Genomic DNA, 25392 nt, shown 5'->3' with positions numbered 1-25392 from the left:
GGGGTACTGTCAGGGTACCTGTAGTCTCTACCCCTGAGACGGGTAGAGACTTAGACGTTTTTCCATCCAGACGGCATGATTCTCCCGTTCCTCGCGGTCCCCTCGCGCATGTAAACGCCGGCCGCGAGAGAACTATGCCTTTTTGTAACGTGACGCTCAATAGTCGACGTCATGACGCTATTCTAGCCCGACCTGTCAGTCAAATCCCGGACACGAATCAGGTCTCGGCGGAGACGTGATTAGTCTCTAGAACCAGGGTATTTAAGGGAGCTCTCAGCATTTGCTCATTGCCCTGTCGTGGTTCTAGCCAGCCTAGTCACACAGTGCTCTTGTATTCTCTTGTCTTTTGGTTCTGACCCGGCTTTGTTATTACTTACCTGTCTTCTCTGTTATCCTTGACCCGGCTTGTCTCTCGCTTACCTGTCTTCTCGTTCCCTCGACCTCGGCTTGTCCCTGACCATTCTATACGTAGTATTACGTTTAGTCCGGCCATTCTAAGGTCCGGTATACGTATCTGCTACTCTTTGTACTCTGCGTGTTGGATCCCTGTCCCGATCCTGACATTTCCAAACCATTTTTTTTTTCAAAATGAACGCAAGTTACATTGTAACACTGATATCTGTCTGGGATCCCTGAATAACCCTTCACATATATATTTTTTTTAAAAGAAGACAACCTAAGGTGTTAAACTTTGGGTATTTTTCATGCAACCATTTTACCACCAATCTATGCCAAATTAAAAAAAATAATAATAATTGGTGATTTTTTGACACACGTTGACAGTCCCCCCTAAGAAGAAGACTGAACGGCAGCGATCAGTAAGTACGTGGGAGATGTTTGTGGAATATGTTGTATTTTGGGGTATGTTTTGGGGTTTGTAAAATTGCAAGTTTTTTTCTGCTTAGAGTTAATTGAGTTAGTCTATTGTCTTCGTTAATTATATCACAGGCAAAGGGGAGGGATTGTTTACTGTATGTGGGAGTGTTTAAGTGTAAAACTATGTTTTTATTGGATTGTGAATTTCATGTCCTGTGCCCCACAAGGTCCACCTGGGTGGTAACCTTGTGGGGAAAACTGTATAAAAGACCAGTATGTGTTATTAAACCTTTAGTTCTACTTCACCCTCAATCTAGAGTCTTCTCTCTTGTTGGGGGGAATTGCTGTATCACTACAAGGGATTGCTATGCTCATCATACTCCCTTGAATAATCACTAGCTCTTGTAAGAGCTGTTCCTGCTTCGCTCTCTGGAGGAAGAGAGGTTCACCCATTGGAACCTGGAGCCTTGTCGTAGGTCCAGGGTGGGTAGGAGACGGCGAGACCCCAACCAAGCTGCGAAGGTTTGTGGGGTCTGCAGTACTTGTGGTGTCTGTAGGCGTGCTTGGAGCTCTCGGTAAGCACTAGGAGAATCCGCGGAGGTACCCAACCAGGGTAAAGGAAGCTCCGTTACAACCCCCTCTCCATGACTTTCCTATGTTTTGATGTCCTAGGAACAATACACAGGGTGGACTCAAATAAATCACAGACGGGATCAATGCAAGGATTTTTGCAGCCCTAGGCAAAAAATGTTGCTGCCCCATGCGCTCCACACATGGTGTGACATCACAATGCCCAACCCATATGATGCGCTTATTTATAGACATCACATAGAATTGTCGGGAACCCAAAATAAATTTTGTATTTAGGTAACAAAAAAAAGCCAAAAAGCCAAACAGCACACATGGCTGAATTGGAGATTTATTTATAAAAAAAAAAAAATCCAATTTGTCTATTTTAACATTAAACTTGGAATTCACTCCAAAAACATTTTGAATTCCCAGCAATTCTCACTTTGGTGAATAACCCTGTTAATGCATAGTTCAAATTGTAAGTTTCATTATCGGAACATGCTGGGAGCCGGAGTGACGTCATATTCCGGCTCCCGGCTTCATTAAGCGGCACGCGAGGGAGCTGAGCAGGAAGAGCATAGGTGAGTATGCTCCCTCGCTGCCCACTGCCAGCCTCGGGGGGGGGGGGCTCAAAAGTGGCCAGCCGGCCAGCTCTTGAGCCCCCCAGGACACAAGGCAAGCAAGGGATCTGCCTGGGCGTTTGGGGGCAGCCTTTTTTTGCCGCCCCCTGCAAAGTGCCGCCCAAGGCAGATGCCTTCTTTGCCTCGCGGAAGACACGTCCCTGGTGACAATGCAGGAGGTAGGGAGGCAAGCAGCACAGATCGAGTCTTTGTTCTTGAAAAACATAAGGGCCTTGAGTCTACGTGCACTGACCGTAACAGACCCATGCACACACTGACCCATACAGACACACACACTAACCTTTACAGGCATACACTGACCTATGCACACACAGTAGTGGGATGGGGGCTATAGGGATTAAAGGATTATAGGGATTAAAGGATAGCAGAGGATAGTAGTGGGTGCACAGGATAATAGGGGTTGTAGTGGGTGCAGGGAGGGTAGAGGTTGTGGTGGATGCAGGGGAGTAGGAGCTGTAGTAGGTGCAAGGGCAAAGGAGGCCATAGGGGTAATGTGAATGCAGGAGGTAATAAGGGCTCTACTGGGTGCGGATCTTCTTTCTCCATTCAATGCCAGCGCGACCGCTAGGCAGATTAGGGGAGCATTGCCCGGCTGACTGGTGGGAGGGGAGTGCACTGCACAGTGCTTCCCTCCTGCCGGTCTCAGAATGTAGCATGGCTAAGCAAATGGACCACAGGAGAGGAGCTTGTTTCCTTCTTCCCCATCCTGCTCCCCTGACCTAGATTTGTCCATATGGGAGTAAGAAATCTAAAATGCTCACTGGTAAAAAGTTGTATTAAAGATAAGAAAGAAGAACCAACGATCTTTAAAAAACAAAAAGGCTCTTATGGATGTGGACGCATTGCCTGCAAAAGATCAGGGAATATTATAAGGGTGTTTAGAAATATAGCCTCCAAGGAAAGAGTGCTTATACCTATTAGAGAATTTAAGGGACCATATGGAGGCTTGAACCGCATACGTTTTACCTGTAAGTGGTAATTACGTTGCAGTGAAAAAACACAAGTAAAAGATCATCCCATTTAAGGGGGTACATAAGCAAACAACGTGGAACCAAGGATTATTAGACAACACACCTGGCTGAGGAAACTACACAAAGTAGTGAAACGCGTTCTGGTATTTTAAATGGACATTGTTCCTTTATTGTTTTTATAGTTGTTCAATAAATTATTTACTTTTATCCTGGTTTCCGGTTTTCCACCACTGTTTACTACCATCAAGGGAGTGCAGTCCCTAACTGCACAATACGCTACTACTAAGCCATAGGGGCTCAATGTATCTAAGTACCCACTTGGCAGCTATATTTGATATTTATCTTTTTCAACTGTGCTAATCTATGTCTGCGTTATATATATTGTCCCCAGGACAGAATCTATATTTCCTGTAGTGGTGGGTCGCCTGTACGGACCCGGATGCCATTCACACCAGAGCTAGGTCTTTAGCTCTCCATTTGTGAGTTTTTATATATTTTATTTCAAAATATACAAAATTCTGTAAGATCTTCACTATGTTTTATCATTTTTATTTATAGGCATCCATTTCATCTTGTACATTATCCATATATCAAGGTTTCATATTATACTATTCCTACGGTGATTATTCAATTCATTTTATGTGTTATTCTCCTTCTATAATAAGCGCTACATTCTTCTAGTTTACGTTCCTCTCCCCCATCTGACATTGCTGAGACTCGTGAATGGCTGGGGAGTTACTGAGATGCATGGAAGGCTGGGAGGGGGTTACAAAGACACATGAGGGCTGAGGAGGTTGCTGAGACTCATGGAGAGCTGGGGAGGGTTACTGAGACACATAGAGAGCTGAATGGGTTACTGTGAAACATGGAAGGCTGGAGGAGACACATGGAGGACTGGTGGGTTTACTGAGACACATGGAGGGCTGGGGGAGGTTACTCAGACAAATGGAGGGCTGGAGAAGGTTACTCAGACACAAGAAGGGCTGGGGAAGGTTAGTCAGACACATGGAGGGCTTAGGAAGGTTAGTCAGACACATGGAGGGCTTGGGAAGGTTAGTCAGACACATGGAGGGCTGGGGAAGGTTAGTCAGACACATGGAGGGCTGGGGAAGGTTAGTCAGACACATGGAGGGCTGGGGAAGGTTAGTCAGACACATGGAGGGCTGGGGAAGGTTAGTCAGACACATGGAGGGCTGGGGAAGGTTAGTCAGACACATGGAGGGCTGGGGAAGGTTAGTCAGACACATGGAGGGCTGGGGGGAATTACATGAAGAGGCACACAGAGGGCTAGGGGAGAGGCACACAAAGGGCTGGAGGAAAAAGAGGCCCACAGAGGGCTGGGATGGAGAAGGACACAGGGTGCTTGGGGAGAGTGGCACAGAAGGGCTGGACGAACAAAGAGAGACACAAAGGGGCAGGGGGGACAAAGAGACCCATAGAGGGGTTGGTTGACAAAGAGACTCAGAGTCGCACAGGGGAGAACAAAGAGACACAGTGGGGCTGGGGGGAATGACAAAGAGACACACAGAGGTGCTGGAAAGAAAAAGACACACAAAAAGGCTGGGGTGGAGAAAGAGACCCACTAAGGTGCAACTGTATATGAAATAGGGATTTCCTTCAATTAAGGCTTACTGGCTGCAATACATATTGAATAATTTACATGTAAATACTTTATATACTTTTATTATGAAATTTTCTTTTTTTGCTTGTTTATTGAATTTTGGGGATTTTTAAACTATATTGTATTAAAAATAGATTTTTAAAACTTTCATTTGACACTACCAGTAATTCTGGACAATGCTGTTGTATTTGTTCTAGGTGTATATTTTATAGGTTTTAAGGGATAGGGGACCTAATAACAAATTCCCAATAGGGGATTCTAAATAAAAATGTATATAAAAAAAACAAAGCAAAAAAAAACAACAGTGTAATTAAAAAAAGGTTGGGATAACCCTTTAAGTGGGCTGGTGGGGAGAGACAAGTATCATGAGCCTTGGCCAGTGTCCTCTGTAGTTCAGTAACCCTTCTATGTGTGATAGCAGAATTGCAGGAATAGTTATAGAGCAGTGATGGCGAACCTATGGCATGCATGCCACAGGTGGCACGCCGGGCCCTCTCTGTGGGCACGCGGCCATAGGTTTGCCATCACTGCAGAGTAGGCGCCTGCCTGCCCGAAACGGCAGGTGCCTACTCTGCTTCCGTGTCGGGAGGATCGGAAGCAGGGCGGAGGGATCGAGGAAGCAGCTCTCCTTTCCTCCCACGAGCTGTGTGGAGCGTTTCCGCACGTTACCATGGCAACGCTCCACACAGCATCGCGCGGGAAGACAGGATAGCTGCAGGACCTGTCCTCCTGTCCTGCATACCACCTGTGTTCCCCCCCCCCTCCGCTTCACCAAAGGTAAGAAGAAGGGAAGGGGGGGGATACTGATTTAATAAATATTTAATATGTTAAAAAAAAAAAAATGTAATGCATCTTCAACTCCTCCCCCCACCCACAGCACCCCTACCCACAGCACCCCTACCCCCCCTACACACAGTACCCCTATCCACAGCACCCCTACCCCCCCTACACACAGCACCCCTATACACAGCACCCCTACCCCCTACACACAGCACCCCTATCCACAGCACCCCTACCCCCCCCACACACAGCACCCCTACCACCCACACCCACAGCACCCCTAACCCCCCCACCCACAGCACCCCTACCCCCCACAGCACCCCTACCCCCCCACACCACCCCTACCCCCACACACACAGCACCCTTTCCCCCAAACACACACAGCACCCTACCCCCCCACACACAGCACCCCAACCCCCCACACACAGCACCCCAAACCCCCACACACAGCATTACACGCAGACACATACACTGCACCCCTCAATGCATGCAGTATATGTGTGTGTGTGTGTGTTCAGCAGTCTATGTATTCAGCAGTGTGTGTGTGTGTATTCAGCAGACTGTGTGTGTATTCAGCAGACTGCGTGTGTATTCAGCAGACTGCGTGCGTATTCAGCAGACTGCGTGCGTATTCAGCAGACTGCGTGCGTATTCAGCAGACTGCGTGCGTGTACTCAGCAGTGTGCGTGTATTTAGCGGACTGTGTGTGTATTTAGCAGTCTGTCTGTGTCTCGGTGTGTGTATGTATTAAGCAGTTGGTGTGTGAATGTGTTCAGCAGTCTGTGTGTATATATTGCAATGTTGGAGATACTAATAAATATAAGCTTAAAGGGACAGTATAGTCACCTGAACAACTTTAGCTTAATGAAGCAGTTTTGGTGTATAGAACATGCCCCTGCAGCGTCACTGCTCAATCCTCTGCCATTTAGGAGTTAAATTACTTTGTTTATGAACCCTAGTCACACCTCCCTGCATGTGACTTGCACAGCCTTCCATAAACACTTTCTGTAAAGAGAGCCCTATTAAGGCTTTCTTTATTGCAAGTTCTGTTTAATTAAGATTTTCTTATCCCCTGCTATGTTAATAGCTTGCTAGACCCTACAAGAGCCTCCTGTATGTGATTAAAGTTCAACTTAGAGATTGAGATACAAATATTTAAGGTAAATTACATCTATTTGAAAGTGAAACCAGTTGTTTTTTTCATGCAGGCTTTGTCAATCATAGCCATGGGAGGTGTGGCTAGGGCTGCATAAACAGAAACAAAGTGATTTAACTCCTAAATGGCAGTGAATTGAGCAGTGAAATTGCAGGGGAATGATCTATAAACTAAAACTGCTTTATTTAGCTAAAGTAATTTAGGTGACTATAGTGTTCCTTTAATTTATATCATTATTTAAAATTTTCATAATTTAACTCTTTGTTGTGTTCTTTTAAAACAAAAGTTGTTAACTGTACGAGTAGTTTTTTCTAAACGTAAACCTCAGTATTCAGGTTTAATTGCCATGTTGGCACTTTAAGGGGAAAAAAGTTGGCATGTATTGCGGTTTGGGCACTCGGGCTCAAAAAGGTTCGCCATCACTGTTATAGAGGGTATAACTATTGCTGCAACTCAGTGCTGTCCCTGCTCCTCCAATGTCCATGTGTGAGATTGGACAGGGAGTGGCCAAGTTTATCTGCCCAATAACAACCTCTTACACAGGAAATAAGTTGCAGGGGGACGCTATAATGATGCACAAAGTATAACAGCATTACTATCAAGCATTGGAAGGTGAGTACTTTGGAAATAATTCTTCATTACATGTCTGTACCCTAAACACTTATTTTCCATTAGCCCTAAATGTTACTCTCCCAATACCTTTAACACTTTCACTAGTCCCAAATTGATTACTCAAAGCCTACCTGAAAAAATGCCCTAATCTTAAACACTATGCATCTCAGTACTAAATTTAACCCCACTCTAAGTCTTAACCCAGTAATTCTAAAGACACTATAGCCTGTCTCAAGAATTAAAGGGACACTCCAGGCACCCAGACCACTTCTGCCCATTGGAGTGGTCTGAGTGCCAACTCCCATCACCCTTAACGCTGCAAGTGTAATTATTGCAATAATCACCTTGCAGGGTTAAGTCCTCCTCTAGTGGCTATCAGACAGCCACTAGACTGACTTCCCAGGTTCTTAAAGCACGAAAAGTGTTTTAACCGGCGCTGTATGACCTCCCGCTATGCATGAGGACCTCCAGCGTCGCCGGAATCCCCATTGATAAGCATTGATTATTGCTTTCCTGTGGGGAGGTCTAATGTGCGCACGGCCATTGCCGCGCATGCGTATTAGGTCTCCCCCAAAGGCTGTCGGCGGTGGAGGAGTGTGGGCGGAGCCTGACCCAGCGCCAAGGGACATCAGCGCTGGATTCAGATAAGTCACTGAAGGGGTTTTAACCTCTTCAGCAACATGGGATGGGGGGTCCTTTTAAGCACTCTTAATACTAAACACGCTTTGTAATCTAACTCTAATGCTAACCCCTTTAATATCCCTTTACTATCCAATTGTAATACTATCTTTTGATGGACACTTCAGGCACCAATACAACTTTAATGCATTTAATAGATTTTGGCCTCCTTGCATGCTCAAATCATTTATAGTTTTTGCATTAGGGATCGACTGATATTGACTTTTTAGAGCGGATACCGATAATCTGTGAACTTTAAGGTCGATAGCCGATAACTTATCGATACTGATACTCTGTACATTTACCATTTAAAAACAAAAAAAAAACTTTCTACACAAATCTGTTAACTGAACATGTTTATTATTTATTTTTTTGCAAATCTATTTTTTTTAAGGTAAATGCACAAAATATACATGCCAGTCAGAATGTATTATGTTTTCAAGAATGTATGTGTGTCGTGAATGCAGTGAGAGTATTTGATTAGTGAATGCAGTGTGTGTGTGTGTGTGTATAGTGAATGCAGTGAGTGTTTGTGTAGTGTGTGTATAGTAAATGCAGTGAGTGTTTGTGTAGTGTGTGTGTATAGTAAATGCAGTGAGTGTTTGTGTAGGTATGTTAAGTGAAAAAAAAATGGGGAAAGAGGGGCATTTTTAATTTATTAACTTTTTAAAAATATATATATATTTTGTTTTAGTCCCCCCTCCCGGCTTCTTACCTGACCAGGGAGGGGGGATATGGCATTCCTTTGGGGGCCTGCGGCAGTCCTGGGGGTCCCAGCACACTCTTACTTACCTTCCCAGCAGCTCCCTTCAGTTCCCTTGTTTAACTCTCGCGGCCTGTGTGGCCTGACGGACGCGGGACTCGCGAAAGTTAGACAGGGGAGCTGAAGGGAGCTGCTGGGAAGGTAAGTAAGAGTTTGCTGGAACACCCAGGACCCCGATGGTGCCCCTGGTCGGCAATATCGGTATCTTTATTGTCCGATACCGATATTGCTGAAAATACAGAATATCAGCCAGACCAATAATCGGTTGATCCCTATTTTTTTTTTTTTTTTTTTAAGTGCCTAAATGGATGGATGCAGCTCTGGGACAACAGTTACTGGTGAAACAATGAGACTGTGGAGAGTAATTTGCTGCATGGCAGTGGGGTGATGTACTGGGTAAGAGGGATATGGCAACAAAGGGATGTAGCAGCAGGGATATATACAGGGTGGGAGTGACCTGGCGCAAATTAAAAGGCATTTGATAAATTTGCACCAGCTGAAAAATATTTGTGCACAAGTCTATTAATTACTACCTTGGGCTAAATAAATCTGCCGGTTTCCTTCCGCTTATAAAACTTTTTGAATAAATGAAAAAAAAAAAAAGAAGGTACCAGTGCCGAAAGCTCTCTAGAGGACATGGTGTGACATGAGAGGACTCAGCCGCTGATGTGTATGTATCGCAATGTGTATTCAAAAGAGTGTGTGCATGCATGTAATTGGGTGTAGCTGTATTTATTTGCTGGTTTACCTTGAGTGTGCCTGGAGGTCTCTCTGTTGATACATGTGTGCACCCCTACCCATAGCACCTAGGGGGGTGTGCTAGGGAGCCCTACAAAATTGTTCTTTATGGAGCCCCTTGATTACTGATGACCACTTTGGATGTGGCCAAAAAATATTTAGGCAAAAATAGTTGATTTGGAAAAATTCTTAATAATTTGATCCTGAATAATGGAGTTTTTCAGTTTACTACAATTCACTGTTTGAATAAAAGGGAGGGGTGCTTGGTTTAGTCACAAGAGACAATGCATCAATTCATACTATTTACCACCCTGGGCTAAATAAATCTCCCATTCTTTTTTTTTTTTTTTTTTTTCCTGCTGTTCATTGCATTTTTTGTAGTGTGCTGATAAAACTTTTTGAAGAAGGGAAAAAAAAAAAGAGGCGAATACTCTGTAGTGAGTCACGTGAGAGGAGGAGCTTCAGTAGCTGCTCTGTGTACATTGTCTGCATGTCATGTAAATGACTTGGAGTCAACAGAGAGTTCCAGGCTTGGAACGGCGCTATCTGCAGAATGAGGCCCAGCTACAGTGTTCCAAAATTCCTCACTAAAATCTGGGATTTGGTAGAGGATTCCAAAACAGACGATTACATCTGCTGGAGTCAGGCAAGGATACCCAGAATGTTGTTGGTGGGAGTGGGAAGGGCATTGGTTAACAAAGAGTTAATCTATTTTCTACCTAGCACATCATTCCTCTGGTATTGTCTACTCTACTCTATACCTTATCACAGATCGATTTCATTTTTTTTTTTTTTTTTTTTGTCATAGACCGCATTGTTGTGGAGCTATGATTGTACGTTTTTATTGTTTTTTTGGGCCCTGTAAGGGTTACTATAACATGTGTGAAGCATATTTGGTTGGAGATGACCTGAATTTTGTTCAAGATAAATATTATTTTGTGCTGTACCGCTAGAAGTATTGTTTTTTTTAAGTATGTGCCCGATTATTTCAAATAACAATTGGGTATAATTCACCCTGTAATTTGAGAATGAAAAGATCAAAAACGAAGCGTTTCTTGTGATTGGCTAATTTAGTTACTGGTTTTAATTCACAATAACCCATGCCCCGAGGCAAAATGGATTGAACAAGAGGTAATGTTGTTCTGCTGAAATGAGCTTATGTTGAATCTAATATTTTTATAGCAGATCAACATTAATTTAAGCATATTTTATTATGTTAAAGGGACACTATGAGTGAATCCTTGATTTCAGTCCAGGGATTGGGATTGGGTAGCCCTGTGCCTCATTTGGCTTCATGTGACCTATGTAGAACAAATATTCCAGGACAAATCAGAGAGGATGATGGGTGATATAGGCTCTTCTTGTGTTATCTTAAACAGCCAGGCTTGCACTTTTTGTGTGGTACACATTTAAATAGTTATATTTACAAATGTAAACTTTTATTAGCCTTCCAGTTAACACATATTGTAAATGAGCTTGGCTACAAAAAAAGTGACAGTGCTTTTCATCACATGAAACAAGATAAATATTTATGTATTATTCACCATGTTTGCATATCAATCTGTCTATTGAGTGTTTTAGAAATTCTTAGAACACTAACAGTCTATAAGTGAACTGACACATCAAATTTAAAAAAAAAACATGTTGTGATCTTATAAGTGGATGTGTCTCAACTCAATGTAGCTGTAATAATAACCCTGTTTATTTATTTATTTATTTATTTATTTTCACTAAGCAGCAAATTTTGAAATTAGAAAAATAAACAAAAAAATCTAGATCAAAGTGACGGAGCTAAATAAATTACATTTCATTATATATGCAGTACATATTGCTGTATAATAGAAAATAATGGTGCATTGCTATAAAATTCCTCATTTGTTTCTACATGTAGTTTATCTGTAGTGTTATAAAAATAAACTATAATACACTACAAGTATGCTTTCACAAATTTATAGATTTTAATCTGTACACAACACATTTTTAAGATATTAAAAGAGAGTTCGTTAAGTTCGCAGAATTCACCAGGGAAATACAAACCTTAAAGTTATACTCCCCTGCCCAAAATAAATAAAAATCTCTGGAGCGGATATGCCCCAAATAAAAACATGCATGTATTTAATTTTTATTGATTTTGTGGGTGTATCCAAAACCAACTTGCAAAAGCTGTTATTCTCTTGTCTATAGCCGTTGCAAGCCCTGCCCTTCTATCCAGCCCAGACTTTCTTTGACTTCCCAATGCAGCTAAGTGATACATTTTTGCAAGTGCTTTGGGCAGTTGCCCACCCCTTAAAGGGATTCTATAGTGTTAGGAATACAAATCTGCAGAGCCCTCTGATTTTAGACTCTTAAAGGGACACTATAGTCAACAGAACAACTACAGCTTATTGAATTTGTTCTGGTGAGTAGAATCATTACCTGCAGGCTTTTTTGCTGTAAAAACTGTCTTTTCAGAGCAAATGCAGTGTTTACATTAGTCTAGTGATAACTTCACTGGCCATTCCTCAGATGGATGTTAGAGATCCTTCCTGGGTCATGGCTGCCTAAAATGCATCCAAACATTCAGTGTCTCCTCCCTCTGCATGCAGACACTGAATTTTCCTCATAGAGATTCATTGATTCAATTCATCTCTATGAGCAGATGCAGATTGGCCAGGGCTGTGTTTGAATCATGCTTGCTCTGCCCCTGATCAGTCTCTTTGTCAGTCTCAGCTAATCCTATGGAGAAGCACTGTGATTGGATCAGGCTCCCACTTCTGATGATGTCAGCAGACTGCTTGTTTTTCTGAGACAAACAGCATGCAGAGTTACAGCTTCAGGCTTGAATACAGTAAGATTGTGTTATATTTATGTAGGCATGAGGGGGCCAGATGGTTGTTTTAACACTATAGGGTCAGGAATACATGTTTGTGTTCCTGACCCTATAGTGATCCTTTAACACATAGAGTAGTTCAGCAAGTTAAAGTGCTTTTAGGGGGGTCTGGAGTGTCCCTTTAAACAAAGGATAAAAAAACTTGCTTGCCACGGTGGCTAGAAATTCTGTCCTGGCACCTTGGTGTTATTTAGCTCTTCAGCATAGGTGGCCAACCAGGCCCAAAGAGCAAGGAGGCGGTGAAGAAGCGGTAATCTTCCTGCAGTTCTTCCTCTGCTCCCTCGCGCAATGTTTAGTAATACCGGGGGCTGGAATATGCCTTCACTTTAGTCCCAACATCACTAGCGTAGGAGGGAGCAGAGCGTGAACTGCAAGAAGATTACAGTAGCCACACCAGACCCAAGGGAAAGGATCAATTTCCGCTCTCCCAAAGGTAGGGATGCTTGGTGGACTTAGATAAAAATAACAATTTGTGAGTGTATGAGAAAATGTGAGTGTTTGTCTGTCAGGCAGTGACTGTCTCTTTAGGTAACCAACCCACCTCCGATGGCATGGGAAAGGTGTTTTTACTCCTTTTTTTCCATCCTGTGCCAGTCTCGTGGCTTATTGAGGCTTGATGATCTCAGCCAAGCCAATGCATTCCCATAGGGAGGCTTTTGCGCATGCATGACAAAATACCGTGCTGCTCAAATTTGTATCTCCTAATAAAGGCGCATTACATCAATGCATCCCTATGGGGAGCATTGAGATGCTTAACTTAGGTGCTACATACTGTGCAGTAGTGGACTAGGAATCCCCTCTAGTGACAGTCTGAGTGACTGCCCCTAGAGGTGTTACTAGGCAGCATTGTATTGAAAAGCCTACAGAGACAGGATATAGACACCAGAACCACTTACTTTAGTTGTTGTTCTAAGGACTATAGTGTCCCTTTTAAGAATTGTATTTGTTTGGTTGAAAATTAAACTTTGTTGGTTAAAAAAAAAAAGAACAACAAAACTGTCTCCCATTGTTTCGGCTAAAATACTGCACATATTAATTTTGTTTGCCGGGCAGCACAGAACTCTATTCTAGGCTGGCAATATTAATTTTGTGCACTGCTCGCTGCCGATAGACATGAACATTTTAGCTCCCCCCACCCGCCTCACTTAATTGTTTTTTGTTTTGTTTTTAACCCTCCCTCCTCTACACTCCCCTTGCCAGCCCGGTGCACGTGCATGAAGTGATGAAGTGCTCATCTTTAGATTTAAATGGATCCCTTCCTACAGTGGGATCATCATGGCTAACAATATCTGTCTATTCCCTATAATTGGGGGCATGGGACACATATACAGCAATCCCCAGTGCAATGTTTTTCATAGAGAAGCTTTTCATGATCCAGTATTTCCCAGTTGGAAGCACTCACTTCCACTTTGCACAAAAATGTAAAGTACAGGTTAAGGGTTTTATGGTACAAAGCCGCCTGATGTTTCTGCTCTGGCTATCTTGATAGTTTTCTACAACCAATGCAACATTTTTATATGTAGTGCTTTATATGTATATGCTTTCTCATGACTTTCTTTGTAAAGCAGTTTTATTTGCACTCCAAGTTTTGTCTTAATAAAGCATGAATAAAGTCACTTGCAAAGTCAATGTAACAGTCCAGTCGAGTAGTTCTGTTTTAATTCTTCCTAGATTGTGAGCTGGTTTCAGCAGGGTTCTCTTCTCCACTTGTTTCTGTTAAGATTACTTTGTATGCCAATGCTTATTTTTCTGACATATGGTGGCAGTACGTATGGGTTGTGCTTCCTAATTGGGAAAAGCATCTGCAAGATAGGAATTAAGAAAAGTCCCTCCCCGTTTACCCTATAAAGTGCTTCCCACAGCAAACCCACCTCAGTTCTTCCTTGTCCCAGCCTTGAATACTCTGGGTTGTCTGTCTACTTTTCAAAAATATATTGTTTGATGGGGTAAATTACATTGGCCGGTTTCAAAAATGTCCCAAATAGGACATAGGTGTGTTGATGACCAATTGTGAAAATTCCAAGTTGGAAAACTGGAATGCGTACCCTCCAAATAAGGTATTTTAGCCCACCAGAGAACCCGACACACCTATACATGGGTGGTATCACTACTCGGGAAATGTTGCTGAACACATATTGGGGTGTTCTTTGGCAGCAACCCTTAAAGGACCACTCTAGTGCCAGGAAAACATACTAGTTTTCCTGGCACTATAGTGCCCTGAGGGTGCCCCCACCCTCAGGGTCCCCCTCCCGCTCGGCTCTGGAAAGGGGAAAAGGGGTAAAACTTACCTTTTTCCAGCGCTGGGCGGGGAGATCTTTGCCTCCGTTCCGCCCCGTCGGCTGAATGCGCACGCGCGGCAAGAGCTGTGCACGCATTCAGCCGGTCGCATAGGAAAGCATTTACAATGCTTTCCTATGGACGCTTGCGTGCTCTCTTTGTGATTTTCACAGTGGGAATCACGCAAGCGCCTCTAGCGGCTGTCAATGAGACAGCCACTAGAGGATTTGGGGGAAGGCTTAACCCATTAATAAACATAGCAGTTTCTCTGAAACTGCTATGTTTATATAAAAAAAAAAATGGGTTAACCCTAGCTGGACCTGGCACCCAGACCACTTCATTAAGCTGAAGTGGTCTGGGTGCCTAGAGGGGTCCTTTAAAGTTCTCCGTATATGTATTCTTAAATTGCTATGTGTGACAAAAAATCACCAATTATTATTTACATTTCTTTTTAAATTTGGCATAGATTGGTGGTAAAATGGTTGCCTTGAAAGAGTAAAAAAAAAAAAACAAGTTTAGTACCTTAAGTTGTCTTCTTTTAAAAAATATATACATGTGAAGGGTTATTCAGGGATTCCTGACAGATATCAGTGTTACAATGTAACTTGAGTTCGTTTTGAAATCGCAAAGTGCTACTTGTACTTATAGCACTATAACTTTCCAAATTAAGCCAAGTACATGTTAACGTTGGGTATTTCTAAACTCAGGACAAAATTTAGAAACTCTTTAGCACGGGTGTTTTTGGCGGTTGTAGATGTGGAACAGATTTTCAGGTCGTTGTTAGAAAAGGTGTGTTTTTTTTGTTTTTTTTTCATCATTTTATAAAAAAAAATTTATAGTAAATCATATGATGAAAATAATGGTATCTTTAGAAAGACCATTTAATGGCGAGGAAAAACGGTTTATAATGTGTGGGTACAGTAAATGAGTAAGAGGAAAATTACAGCTAAACACAAACACCGCAGAAATTTAAAAACAGCCCTGCTCCTTAACGGTAAGAAAATTGAAAAGCGGTCTGGTCACTAAGGGGTTAATATGGGTCATTTCTTTGTTACCATGTTTTATTTTATGATTGTGCCATTATGTTATTACCTACAGTTGAATATGAATCCCATAAGAAATACAAGAAATGTGTTTTTGCCTGCTCACTCATGTTTTCTTTAAACAATTGTACACACATATATATACCATGTTTTCCCGAAAATGAGACTGGGTATTATATTAATTTTTCCCCAAAAAAACACACTAAGGTTTATTTTGGGGGGGGGATGTCTTATTTCAGGATAATGAAATCCTGCTAATCTATGCTCTGGTAAAATTCCCCGAACATAAATTGTCGAACTTGCGATTGCCGACTAATGCTTATTTTTGGGGTAGGGCTTATATTTCAAGCATCTCCCAAAAATAAGATAGGGCTTATTTTCAGGGGAAAATACCAATTATTCATAGCAATTCTTCCATAGCAGCAAAAAAATAAATAATAATAAATATATATATATATTCTCATACAATGTTAAACAAAAGTCTGTACACCAGTCAAGCCATAAGACTTGCTTTTCCAACAGAAATTACATTTGCAGTGATGTTACTACCGCAAAGGATTCTGGTGGGCATATGCAAATTAATTTAACAAAGAAACAGATTTTTGCTTCATTCCATTTTAAACATGGATTCCTTTGAGTCTGTGTTTTCCGTAGACAACAGCTTTGAAACACAACTTAGGAAAAGATGCAAAGCTTTTATATATACATATGTATGTGTGTGTGTGTGTGTGTGTGTGTGTGTGTACACCCCTCACATTTTTGTAAATATTTTATCTTTCCATGTGACAATACTGAAGAAATGACACTCTGCTACAATGTAAAGTAGTAAGTGTACAGTCTATATAACAGCGTGCATTTGCTGTTCCCTCAAAATAACTCACACAGCCATTAATGTCTAAACCGTTAGCAACAAAAGTGAGTACACCCTTAAGTGGAAATGTCCAAATTGGGCCCAAAGTGTCAATATTTTGTGTGGCCACCATTATTTTCCAGCACTGCCTTAACCCTCATGGGCATGGAGTTAACCAGAGCTTCACAGGTTGCCACTGGAGTCCTCTTCCATGACGACATCACGGAGCTGGTGGATGTTAGAGACCTTGCGCTCCCCCCACCTTCCATTTGAGGATGCTCAATAGGGTTTAGGTCTGGAGGCATGCTTGGCCAGTCCATAACCTTTACCTTCAACTTCTTTAGCAAAGCAGTGGTCATCTTGGAGGTGTATTTGGGGCTATGTTGGAATATTGCCCTGCGGCCCAGTTTCAGAAGGGAGGGGATCATGCTCTGCTTCAGTATGTCACAGTACATGTTGGCATTCATGGTTCCCTCAATGAACTGTAGCTCCCAAGTGCCATTAGCACTCATGCAGGCCCAGACCATGACACTCCGACCAATATGCTTCACTGTAGGCAAGACAACGTTGTCTTTGTACTCCTCACCTGGCTGCCGCCACACATGCTTGACACCCTCTGAACCAAATAAGTTTATCTTGATCCCGTCGGACCACAGGACCTAGTTCCGGTAATCAATGTCCTTAGTCTGCTTGTCTTCAGCAACTGTTTTGCAGGCTTTCTTGTGCGTCATTTTTAGAAGAGGCTTCCTTTTGGGACGACAGCCATGCAGACCAATTTGGTACAGTGTACGGCGTGTGGTCTGAGCACTGACAGGCTGACCCCTCACCCCCTTCACCCCTACTCGTACGTCTATTTCCCAAAGACAACCTCTGGATATGACGCTTAGCATGTGTATTTAACTTCTTTGGTCGACCATGGCGAGGCCTGTTCTGAGTGGAACCTGTCCTGTGAAACCGCTGTATGGTCTTGCCCACCGTGCTGCAGCTCAGTTTCAGGGTCTTGGCAATCTTCTTATAGCCTAGGCCATCTTCATGTAAAGCAACAATAATTTTTTTTCAGATCTTCAGAGAGTTCTATGCCATGAGGTGCCATATTGAACTTCCAGTGACCAGTGTGAGAGCGATAACAACACCAAATTTAACACACCTGCTCCACATTCACACCTGAGACCTTGTAATACTAACAAGTCACATGACACCCGGGAGGGAAAATGGCTCACTTTTCTTGCCAACGGTTTAGACATTAATAGCTGTGTGTTATTTTGAGAGAACGGCAGATGTACACTGTTATACAGGCTGTACACTTACTATTTTACATTGTAGCAGAGTGTCATTTGTTTCTTGCGCATATCTTGCCATCTCTGTCACAACCTTTTCCAGAGACTTGCATCAGTTCTGCTGGAATGGTGAGCTTTTGTGTTTCAAATGTATACCGTTTGAGCTGTCATCGGCCCCCTGGTGCTTCACTAAGCTGCTATGAACGGTTATGATGCTCCTCTGCAGCAGAGGGGTTCACCTCGTAGTATACCTCGACAATCTCCTTCTGTTGTCTCAAGATCGCACAACGCTCCTCAAACATTTGGACTGGACAATGCATCTATTATCCCACCTGGGAATCCTTATCAACTGGAAGAAATTGCATCTCCTCTCTTCCAGGATACTGGAGTTCCTTGGTTTCCTATTAAACTCAGTCAACGAAAACCTGAGTTTCACCCTAAGGCTTCAAAACTGCGTTCTTTCTGCACGAATTTCAGATGGACCCTGGCTCTCCCAATGATATCTCTGCATCACCTGGCTTGAGTTATTGGTCTCCATACGGCTTCTATCCAGACCATCCTTCCAGGGCCCTTACACTATAGAGCTCTCCAATGCCTAAAAATTTACCATCTGTGCAGAGGTTGCTCCTGCTAGGATTTTGTGGCACTGGACGCAAATACCAGAACCTAACTACGCTGTTGGATGCTCAACATGGTGTCCTGAACTGGCAGGGCCATCTACGGGATGCAACTGAAAATTTCCATGGCCTCCGAGACCCTCTACAGTTGGGGAGTGAAATGTAGATACATTTTCACGGGTGAAAGCAGTAGCAGAGTAAAGAGTTATATGCACAATACTTGCCTCTGTCATTAATAACATTGTGACTTTCCATCATGGACTAGTAAAATCATGTAATTAAACTAGTACTAAACAATTACCAAAAAAGTATTGTTTTCTCCATTTCCCTCACTGTGTGTGAGATGTAAGGTATTGAAATATAACTGCATTGGGACCAGGGAACCCTACAAGTGCCATTCCACCCTTGCCCTTTCTAAAGTTTGGTGAGTGGCAGATTATCTTTGGGATGTCATTTTAATATAGAACACAGGATAATTCAATAAGCTGTAAACGGTCATCCAAGGAAGCACCTCTAGTAGCCATCTGATGTGTAGCCACGGGAGGTGTCCCTAGACAGGATTGACTGCAAAAAATCCTAGAGGAACTTCTGTACTCCCCAGAACTACATTAAGCTGTAGTTGTTCTGGTGAATATAGTTTCCCTTTTAAGCAGAGGCGCTACCTCAGTCTGCGTCCTGCTCGCTCTACATTCACACCCCAATCCACATTTGTATTCCTGCATTATATATTCTTGTTCCTCCACTTCTTGGTTATAGTTTGCAAAACAATTTATCGTGTTCTGTTTCTCTCCAGGATGGAGGCAGCTTTGTTGTGCTAGATGAAGAGCGTTTTGCCAAAGAACTTCTACCCAGATATTTCAAGCATAACAACATGGCCAGCTTTGTCAGACAGCTCAATTGGTGTAAGTATGGTGTCATATGTCTTGTTTTTTTTTGTTTGTTTTTTTTTTTGCTCTGCTCATGCTCATCAATTCTGTAATGCAAAAAAAGAATACTCAGAAACCTTTGCATCTATATGTCTGTCTTTTCCTTATTATCTTGATTACTTGTTTCCCTTTGTCCCACAAAACCCGTTGTTTTGCTTTTTTTTTTTTTTTTTTTTTTCTTCTTAAATTGTATGGAATTTTCAGCAGTAGATGTATAAGACCTACAGAGACTCCGCAAACACACTCTTGATATACACACTTTCTACACAGATAATCCTTGTGGTTCACTTAAAAATACTGTCACTCCATATCACATTGGGTCACTCAAGCACACTCACAAACACACAGAGCTTTTATAGATACACCGGTTAACTTGCACACCTACACACAGGCAATCTAAATTGATCATCCTCTGGGTTCATGGAATGTATGCACACACCCCTGTATGTTTACAAATATATTTTTATGTAGGTAATCTGGATTATCTGCTTTTTTATTTCACCGGGTATGTTTTCAAAGCCTGTGCACTGTGTGAGAGCACGGCGTGTATTAAAAACTGTTGCTGCCATTGCTGCTGAGCAGTGAAAGGTGGTACTAAGGTTTGTTTAAACTTAGGATAGTTTAGGTTCTTTTAATTAAGTCCCTGCTTCTGCCTGTTTTTTCTCTTAGATGGTTTCCATAAAGTTATGCATGATGAGTCTGGTTCACTTAGGCAAGAGAAATATTGCTCAGGGAAATATCAGCATGCATTTTTCCAGCGTGGACATGAAGAACTCCTCATAAATATAAAAAGAAAGGTAATCTAATTATCATTGTTTTGTGAAAATGTAATTGTGAAGCTTTTGCAGGATTAACACCTTCAAGTCAAGAGTTCAAATGTATGTATACTCAAAAAAAAACTAAAAAAAGAAAAACAACCTACGGCAGTATGTGATTATTATAACCCAATGATATTTATTAATAGATTACTTATCTTATACAAAATCAAGTAGTTCTGGCTTAAGTGAAAAAGTGGTTGGTGTCCCACCACACCCTCCAGTCATATACAAAGCAATCATGTTGGTAATGTCTTAAAGAAAACCTATGCAGAACACCAGGCAGTGCAGGTTGTTTAAACAAATGGTATGTATATTGTAAAATTTTGAAATGCATGCTGTAAATACTCACTGTATGCAAGGCACCAGTGTGTTCTGGATAACACCTCCCACTAATCTGGCAACGCTGGAAATTCAGGCAGCAATTGTATTTAAAAAATGTTTTATATTTACTCAAACAAAAATAATTTAAAAACAAAAAAGCGTGAATAAACTGAATAATAAAGAGCATCCAGACACTTTTCTGCACCCAGACATATTTTGTTGTATATAAACCATTTTCTCAATATTTAATGTCCTGCTTACTTTAAAAGGACACTCCACTGCCCAAATGCAAAATGAGTAAAAAAAAAAAAAAAAAAACAAACAAAACAAAAAACACTGTTTAATAGATATAACCCAAACAAAAACTTCCATGCATTTAATTGTGCATTTTTTTTACATTGGGGGTATATATAAAACAGCTTGCAAAACCTGCAGCATTTGCAAACGCTCAACTTATAACCCCAACCACATTTTATGTGTCTGTTCAATCACAGACTTCCCAATGCAGCTCAATGAGAAGTCTTTGCAAGGCAGGTGCTCTGAGCTCTTGAGTTTAGCTCCACTAAGCTAACCACACCAGGAAGAAACGTTACCTGTTGTCTGCTTGAAAGCCAAGGGAATGTGACCAGGTTAATTTATAAAAGTGTTAATCTCTACTGAAATCTGCACTTTTTGCTAAATGAAAAAAGTTAAGAGACTCTTCACACATAAAGCTTTTCAGCAAACTAACATGCTTTAGGGGTCTGGAGTGTCCCTTTAACTTCTGTGATGTGGACATCAGAAGCTAGTAGGGCTATCATTCTTCCCTGGGGATTCTAATAGGCTGAAATCCTTCCTTGGAATTCTAGCAAGTCCAACACACCTACGAGCTTGAGGGAATGATTGATACATGACACCATAGTAGTGAGGTTTCACATCAAATCTCAATTTAATGGTCTCAGTTCGAAGTTGATATAGGAAATCCATTGATTTTTAACACACTATACAGAGTCAGCCATTCATGGTCTTCGATTATTCCACATCGAAGCACAACAACAACAGTGCTATAGTGGTAATGGTGATATTAGTGCCCCCCATTGTAAGTAGTAAAACTGTATTAGAACGGATTCTTAACTGGGAAGCATGGGAAGCTCTGAGCTTCAGTGCAGGACTTATTTCATTGGCTGAGAGCATTTTTTTTATTGATGCCCTTCAGGGCTTAGCACATGTGAGCTAAAGGATATGTTTGGATTTCTGCTGTCTTAAGAAAGCTAAGCCTTTTCCCTTCCCCCCCCTCCCCCCGCGCCCCTCGACAATAAAATGCCCTTTTTATGGTCAAATAATTTGGTAATATATTGCAAATGTTATCTTGTGGTGGGTAAAGTATTCATCACCCCCACAAAACGTTTTCCTGGCACCGTTCTAACGGGCCTATATTTTTCAATCATTAGGTTAGCTTGAAAATGTTTTTAGTTTAGAGTAACATAGAATTACTAAAATCACTCCATATTTGAGTACATATCCCCTAATGATCTATGAAATGAAAACATTATTCATAAATATAAAGGTAAAGCCTGCATTATTTATTTATGTATATCCCCCCCTTCCCCAACAAAAAATGTGATAACCACACAATACATGGATTCATTAATTGCCTTCCTTTCAGGTTCCTGTTCCTCGTATGGATGAAAATAAATCTGCACCAGATGACATGCACAAAATATTGGCATTCCTTCATCAGTTGCAAGGGCGGCAAGATGCGATAGATTCAACAGTGGAAGCTTTAAAGAGGTATTGGAAGTTCTGTATAACTGTAACATGAAGTTATTTACATAGAATAAAGCCTTAAAGGGATCCTGTCCCCATTCCCCCACACCCCCCAAATGTATAAATTAGAAGAAAACATATATTGTGAGGAAAACATTTTTTTTTTTCTCCCACCTGTCAAACATGCTAGCGCTGGCTAGGAAGTATAGGAACAGTCACTCTGTTCAGATGCTGGCAAAAATGCCATTGTGTCAGTATCTTGGATGTTTGCCCTTCCCAAGCAGGGCAAATAAATTTAAAATTGGCAGGAGGATCTCCGGCAGACTGGAGATGGGTGTTATAGAAGTGTAGCACAAGTCTCTCTAATGAGATCAGAGCGCAAGGTAAGTCCCTGACAGGTTCCCTTTAATCTTCTCGTGTTTATTAAAGGGACACTCCAGGCACCCAGACCACTTCTGCCCATTGGAGTGGTCTGGGTGCCAACTTCCACTACTCTTAACCCTGCAACTGTAAATATTGCAGTTTTTTATAAACTGCAATAATTACATTGCAGGGTTAACTCCACCTCTAGTGGCTGTCTACTAGAGGGCACTTCCTGAATCATAGCAAGATTTTTGTTTTTCTTTGCTAGAGCGTTGCTGGACGTCCTCACGCTGTGTGAGGACCTCCAGCATCGCTCAATTCCCCATAGGAAAGCATTGAAAATCTTTTTCAATGCTTTCCTATGGGGAGACCTAATGCGCATCAGGTTTCCTCAGACGGCGGGCGGGATCAGTCTCGCCCACCGGCTGATGTAATTAATGGGAGGAGCGACGCTGACCCGAATCCACCGCCGAGGGACATCTGCGGGGTCTCAGGTAAGTGACCTGAAGGAGTTTTCACCCCTTCAGCTACCTGGGATGGGAGGGAGAGGGGACCTGCAGTGCCAGGAAACCAGATTTTTTTTTTCCTGGCACTGGAGTTTCCCTTTAAGCATTTCATTTAATTTCATGTTTTAGAAGTTAAGATCACATCTGGATATAAATGTTCACTTTTTTTAATAAAATTTTTATTAGGGAAAACGAGGCTTTATGGAAGGAAGTTCTGCAGTTACGGCAAAAACAATACCAGAACCAGCCACAAAGTGAAAATGTAAGTTTTTAAATTCTGTCATTGTTACCCAAACTGAACAGGAAAATACAGGTTGGGCCAAAATTCAGAGTAGGGTTTGAGGAGTTAAAAAGGCAGCTGATTAATCTGTCACTAATCAGCCACTTGCTGACCAGTTGTCTCAGTTTTGAAAAAAAGATTCCACTATTTTTACTTGTTGTTCCACTGTGAAATTACCTATTCTGAATCTCCCAAGACTCCATTATAATAACAAAAACGAAAAAATGGAACTACTAACAAATAAGTTATTTACCTGTCAAACCCCACTCTGAATTTGGCCTATCCTGTACATATTTTGGAAGGGAAGCTTCATCCTTTTTTTTTTTTTTTTTTTATTTTTTTTTTTTATGCCAATTTCAATTTGTTTTTAAAGTAAACACTATTATCATATTACATAATGTGCAGTAAATGCTTGTGCTCACATAATAAATTATCTGGGGGGAGGGAGGGGAGGGTTTGGACCTTCTCTTCAACACCTACTTGTTTGCTCTGTTTTCTTGATCCAGCATTAGACCTAAATACAATTGGCAGCTTGTGCTTTTTTTTTTTTTCTTCATTGTTTCAAACTTGGCATGTAAATATTGATAATCTTAACAGGACTCAAAATCCCGCTAGCCATCGCCTCTAATATGAGTATTATTTGATCTCTGCTGTATTACAATTAATTCCAAGGCAACTTCAAGCTTTGCCAAGCAGTGGTGTATCTTGGTTTTGTGCTGCCCTAGGCAGGACAAAACTCAGACACCCTCCCCCCCCCGCGCGTGCGCCACCCCCACCCAACCCTTCCCTCCTGCCCCGCCTTCTAAATACACACACATTCACTGACAGATATGCATACACTAGCTGTCGGACACACACAGTCGGACACACACAGTCGGACACACACAGTCGGACACACACAGTCGGACACACACAGTCGGACACACACAGTCGGACACACACAGTCGGACACACACAGTCGGACACACACAGTCGGACACACACAGTCGGACACACACAGTCGGACACACACAGTCGGACACACACAGTCGGACACACACAGTCGGACACACACAGTCGGACACACACAGTCGGACACACACAGTCGGACACACACAGTCGGACACACACAGTCGGACACACACAGTCGGACACACACAGTCGGACACACACAGTCGGACACACACAGTCGGACACACACAGTCGGACACACACAGTCGGACACACACAGTCGGACACACACAGTCGGACACACACACACTAACGGACACACACACACTAACGGACACACACACACTAACGGACACACACACACTAACAGACACACACACACTAACAGACACACACAGTCGGACACACACACACTAACAGACACACACAGTCGGACACACACACACTAACAGACACACACAGTCGGACACACACACACTAACAGACACACACAGTCGGACACACACACACTAACAGACACACACAGTCGGACACACACACACTAACAGACACACACAGTCGGACACACACACACTAACAGACACACACTAACAGACACACACTGTCGGACACACACAGTCACAGACACACACTGTCGGACACACACAGTCACAGACACACACACACACACACAGTCACAGACACACACACACACACACACTAACAGACACACACACACTAACAGACACACACACACTAACAGACACACACACACTAACAGACACACACAGTCACAGACACACACACAGTCACAGACACACACACAGTCACAGACACACACACACTATCAGACACACACAGTCAGAGACACACACACACACACACTCACATGAACACATTTTTTTTTTTATTTACTCCCCCTCCCCCAGCCTCCTTACCTTTGGGAATGCTGGGGGTGGGGGGGTTCTCCCATTCCCTGGTGGTCCAGTGGCTGCAGGGCGGCACTGGCGGGCAGGCTGGGCGGCCGGCGAGGGAGCTCTTCCCCTGAGCTCTCTGCTCAGCTCCCTCGCGCGCCGCCCGCAGAGTGAGGCTGGGAGGCGGAGCCGGAATATGACGTCATATTCCGGCTCCCAGTCTCACTCTGCGGGCGGCGCGCGAGGGAGCTGAGCAGAGAGCTCAGGGGAAGAGCTCCCTCGCCGGCCGCCCAGCAACCAGCCCAGCATGTCTGTTAGCCGCAAGGCTAA

The 25392-nt window shown here is 42.5% G+C and overlaps 1 protein-coding gene across 1 annotated transcript in view; it reads left to right on the top strand.

Annotated features, from left to right (window-relative positions):
• The first annotated feature begins 9797 nt into the window (after nt 1–9797).
• LOC134587222 (heat shock factor protein 2-like) overlaps nt 9798–25392 on the top strand; it is a 37644-nt gene continuing 22049 nt past the window's right edge. Inside the window, exons 1-5 of the mRNA XM_063443464.1 lie at nt 9798–9992; nt 19073–19181; nt 19875–20002; nt 21990–22114; nt 23146–23221. Of these exons, the coding sequence (XP_063299534.1) occupies nt 9900–9992; nt 19073–19181; nt 19875–20002; nt 21990–22114; nt 23146–23221 (531 nt within the window). The 5' untranslated portion in view covers nt 9798–9899. The remainder of the gene's footprint in view (nt 9993–19072; nt 19182–19874; nt 20003–21989; nt 22115–23145; nt 23222–25392) is intronic.

The sequence above is a fragment of the Pelobates fuscus genome, chromosome 2 (assembly GCF_036172605.1).
Source record: "Pelobates fuscus isolate aPelFus1 chromosome 2, aPelFus1.pri, whole genome shotgun sequence".
Lineage (NCBI taxonomy): Eukaryota > Metazoa > Chordata > Amphibia > Anura > Pelobatidae > Pelobates > Pelobates fuscus.
This window is presented reverse-complemented; position numbering and strand designations above follow the sequence as displayed.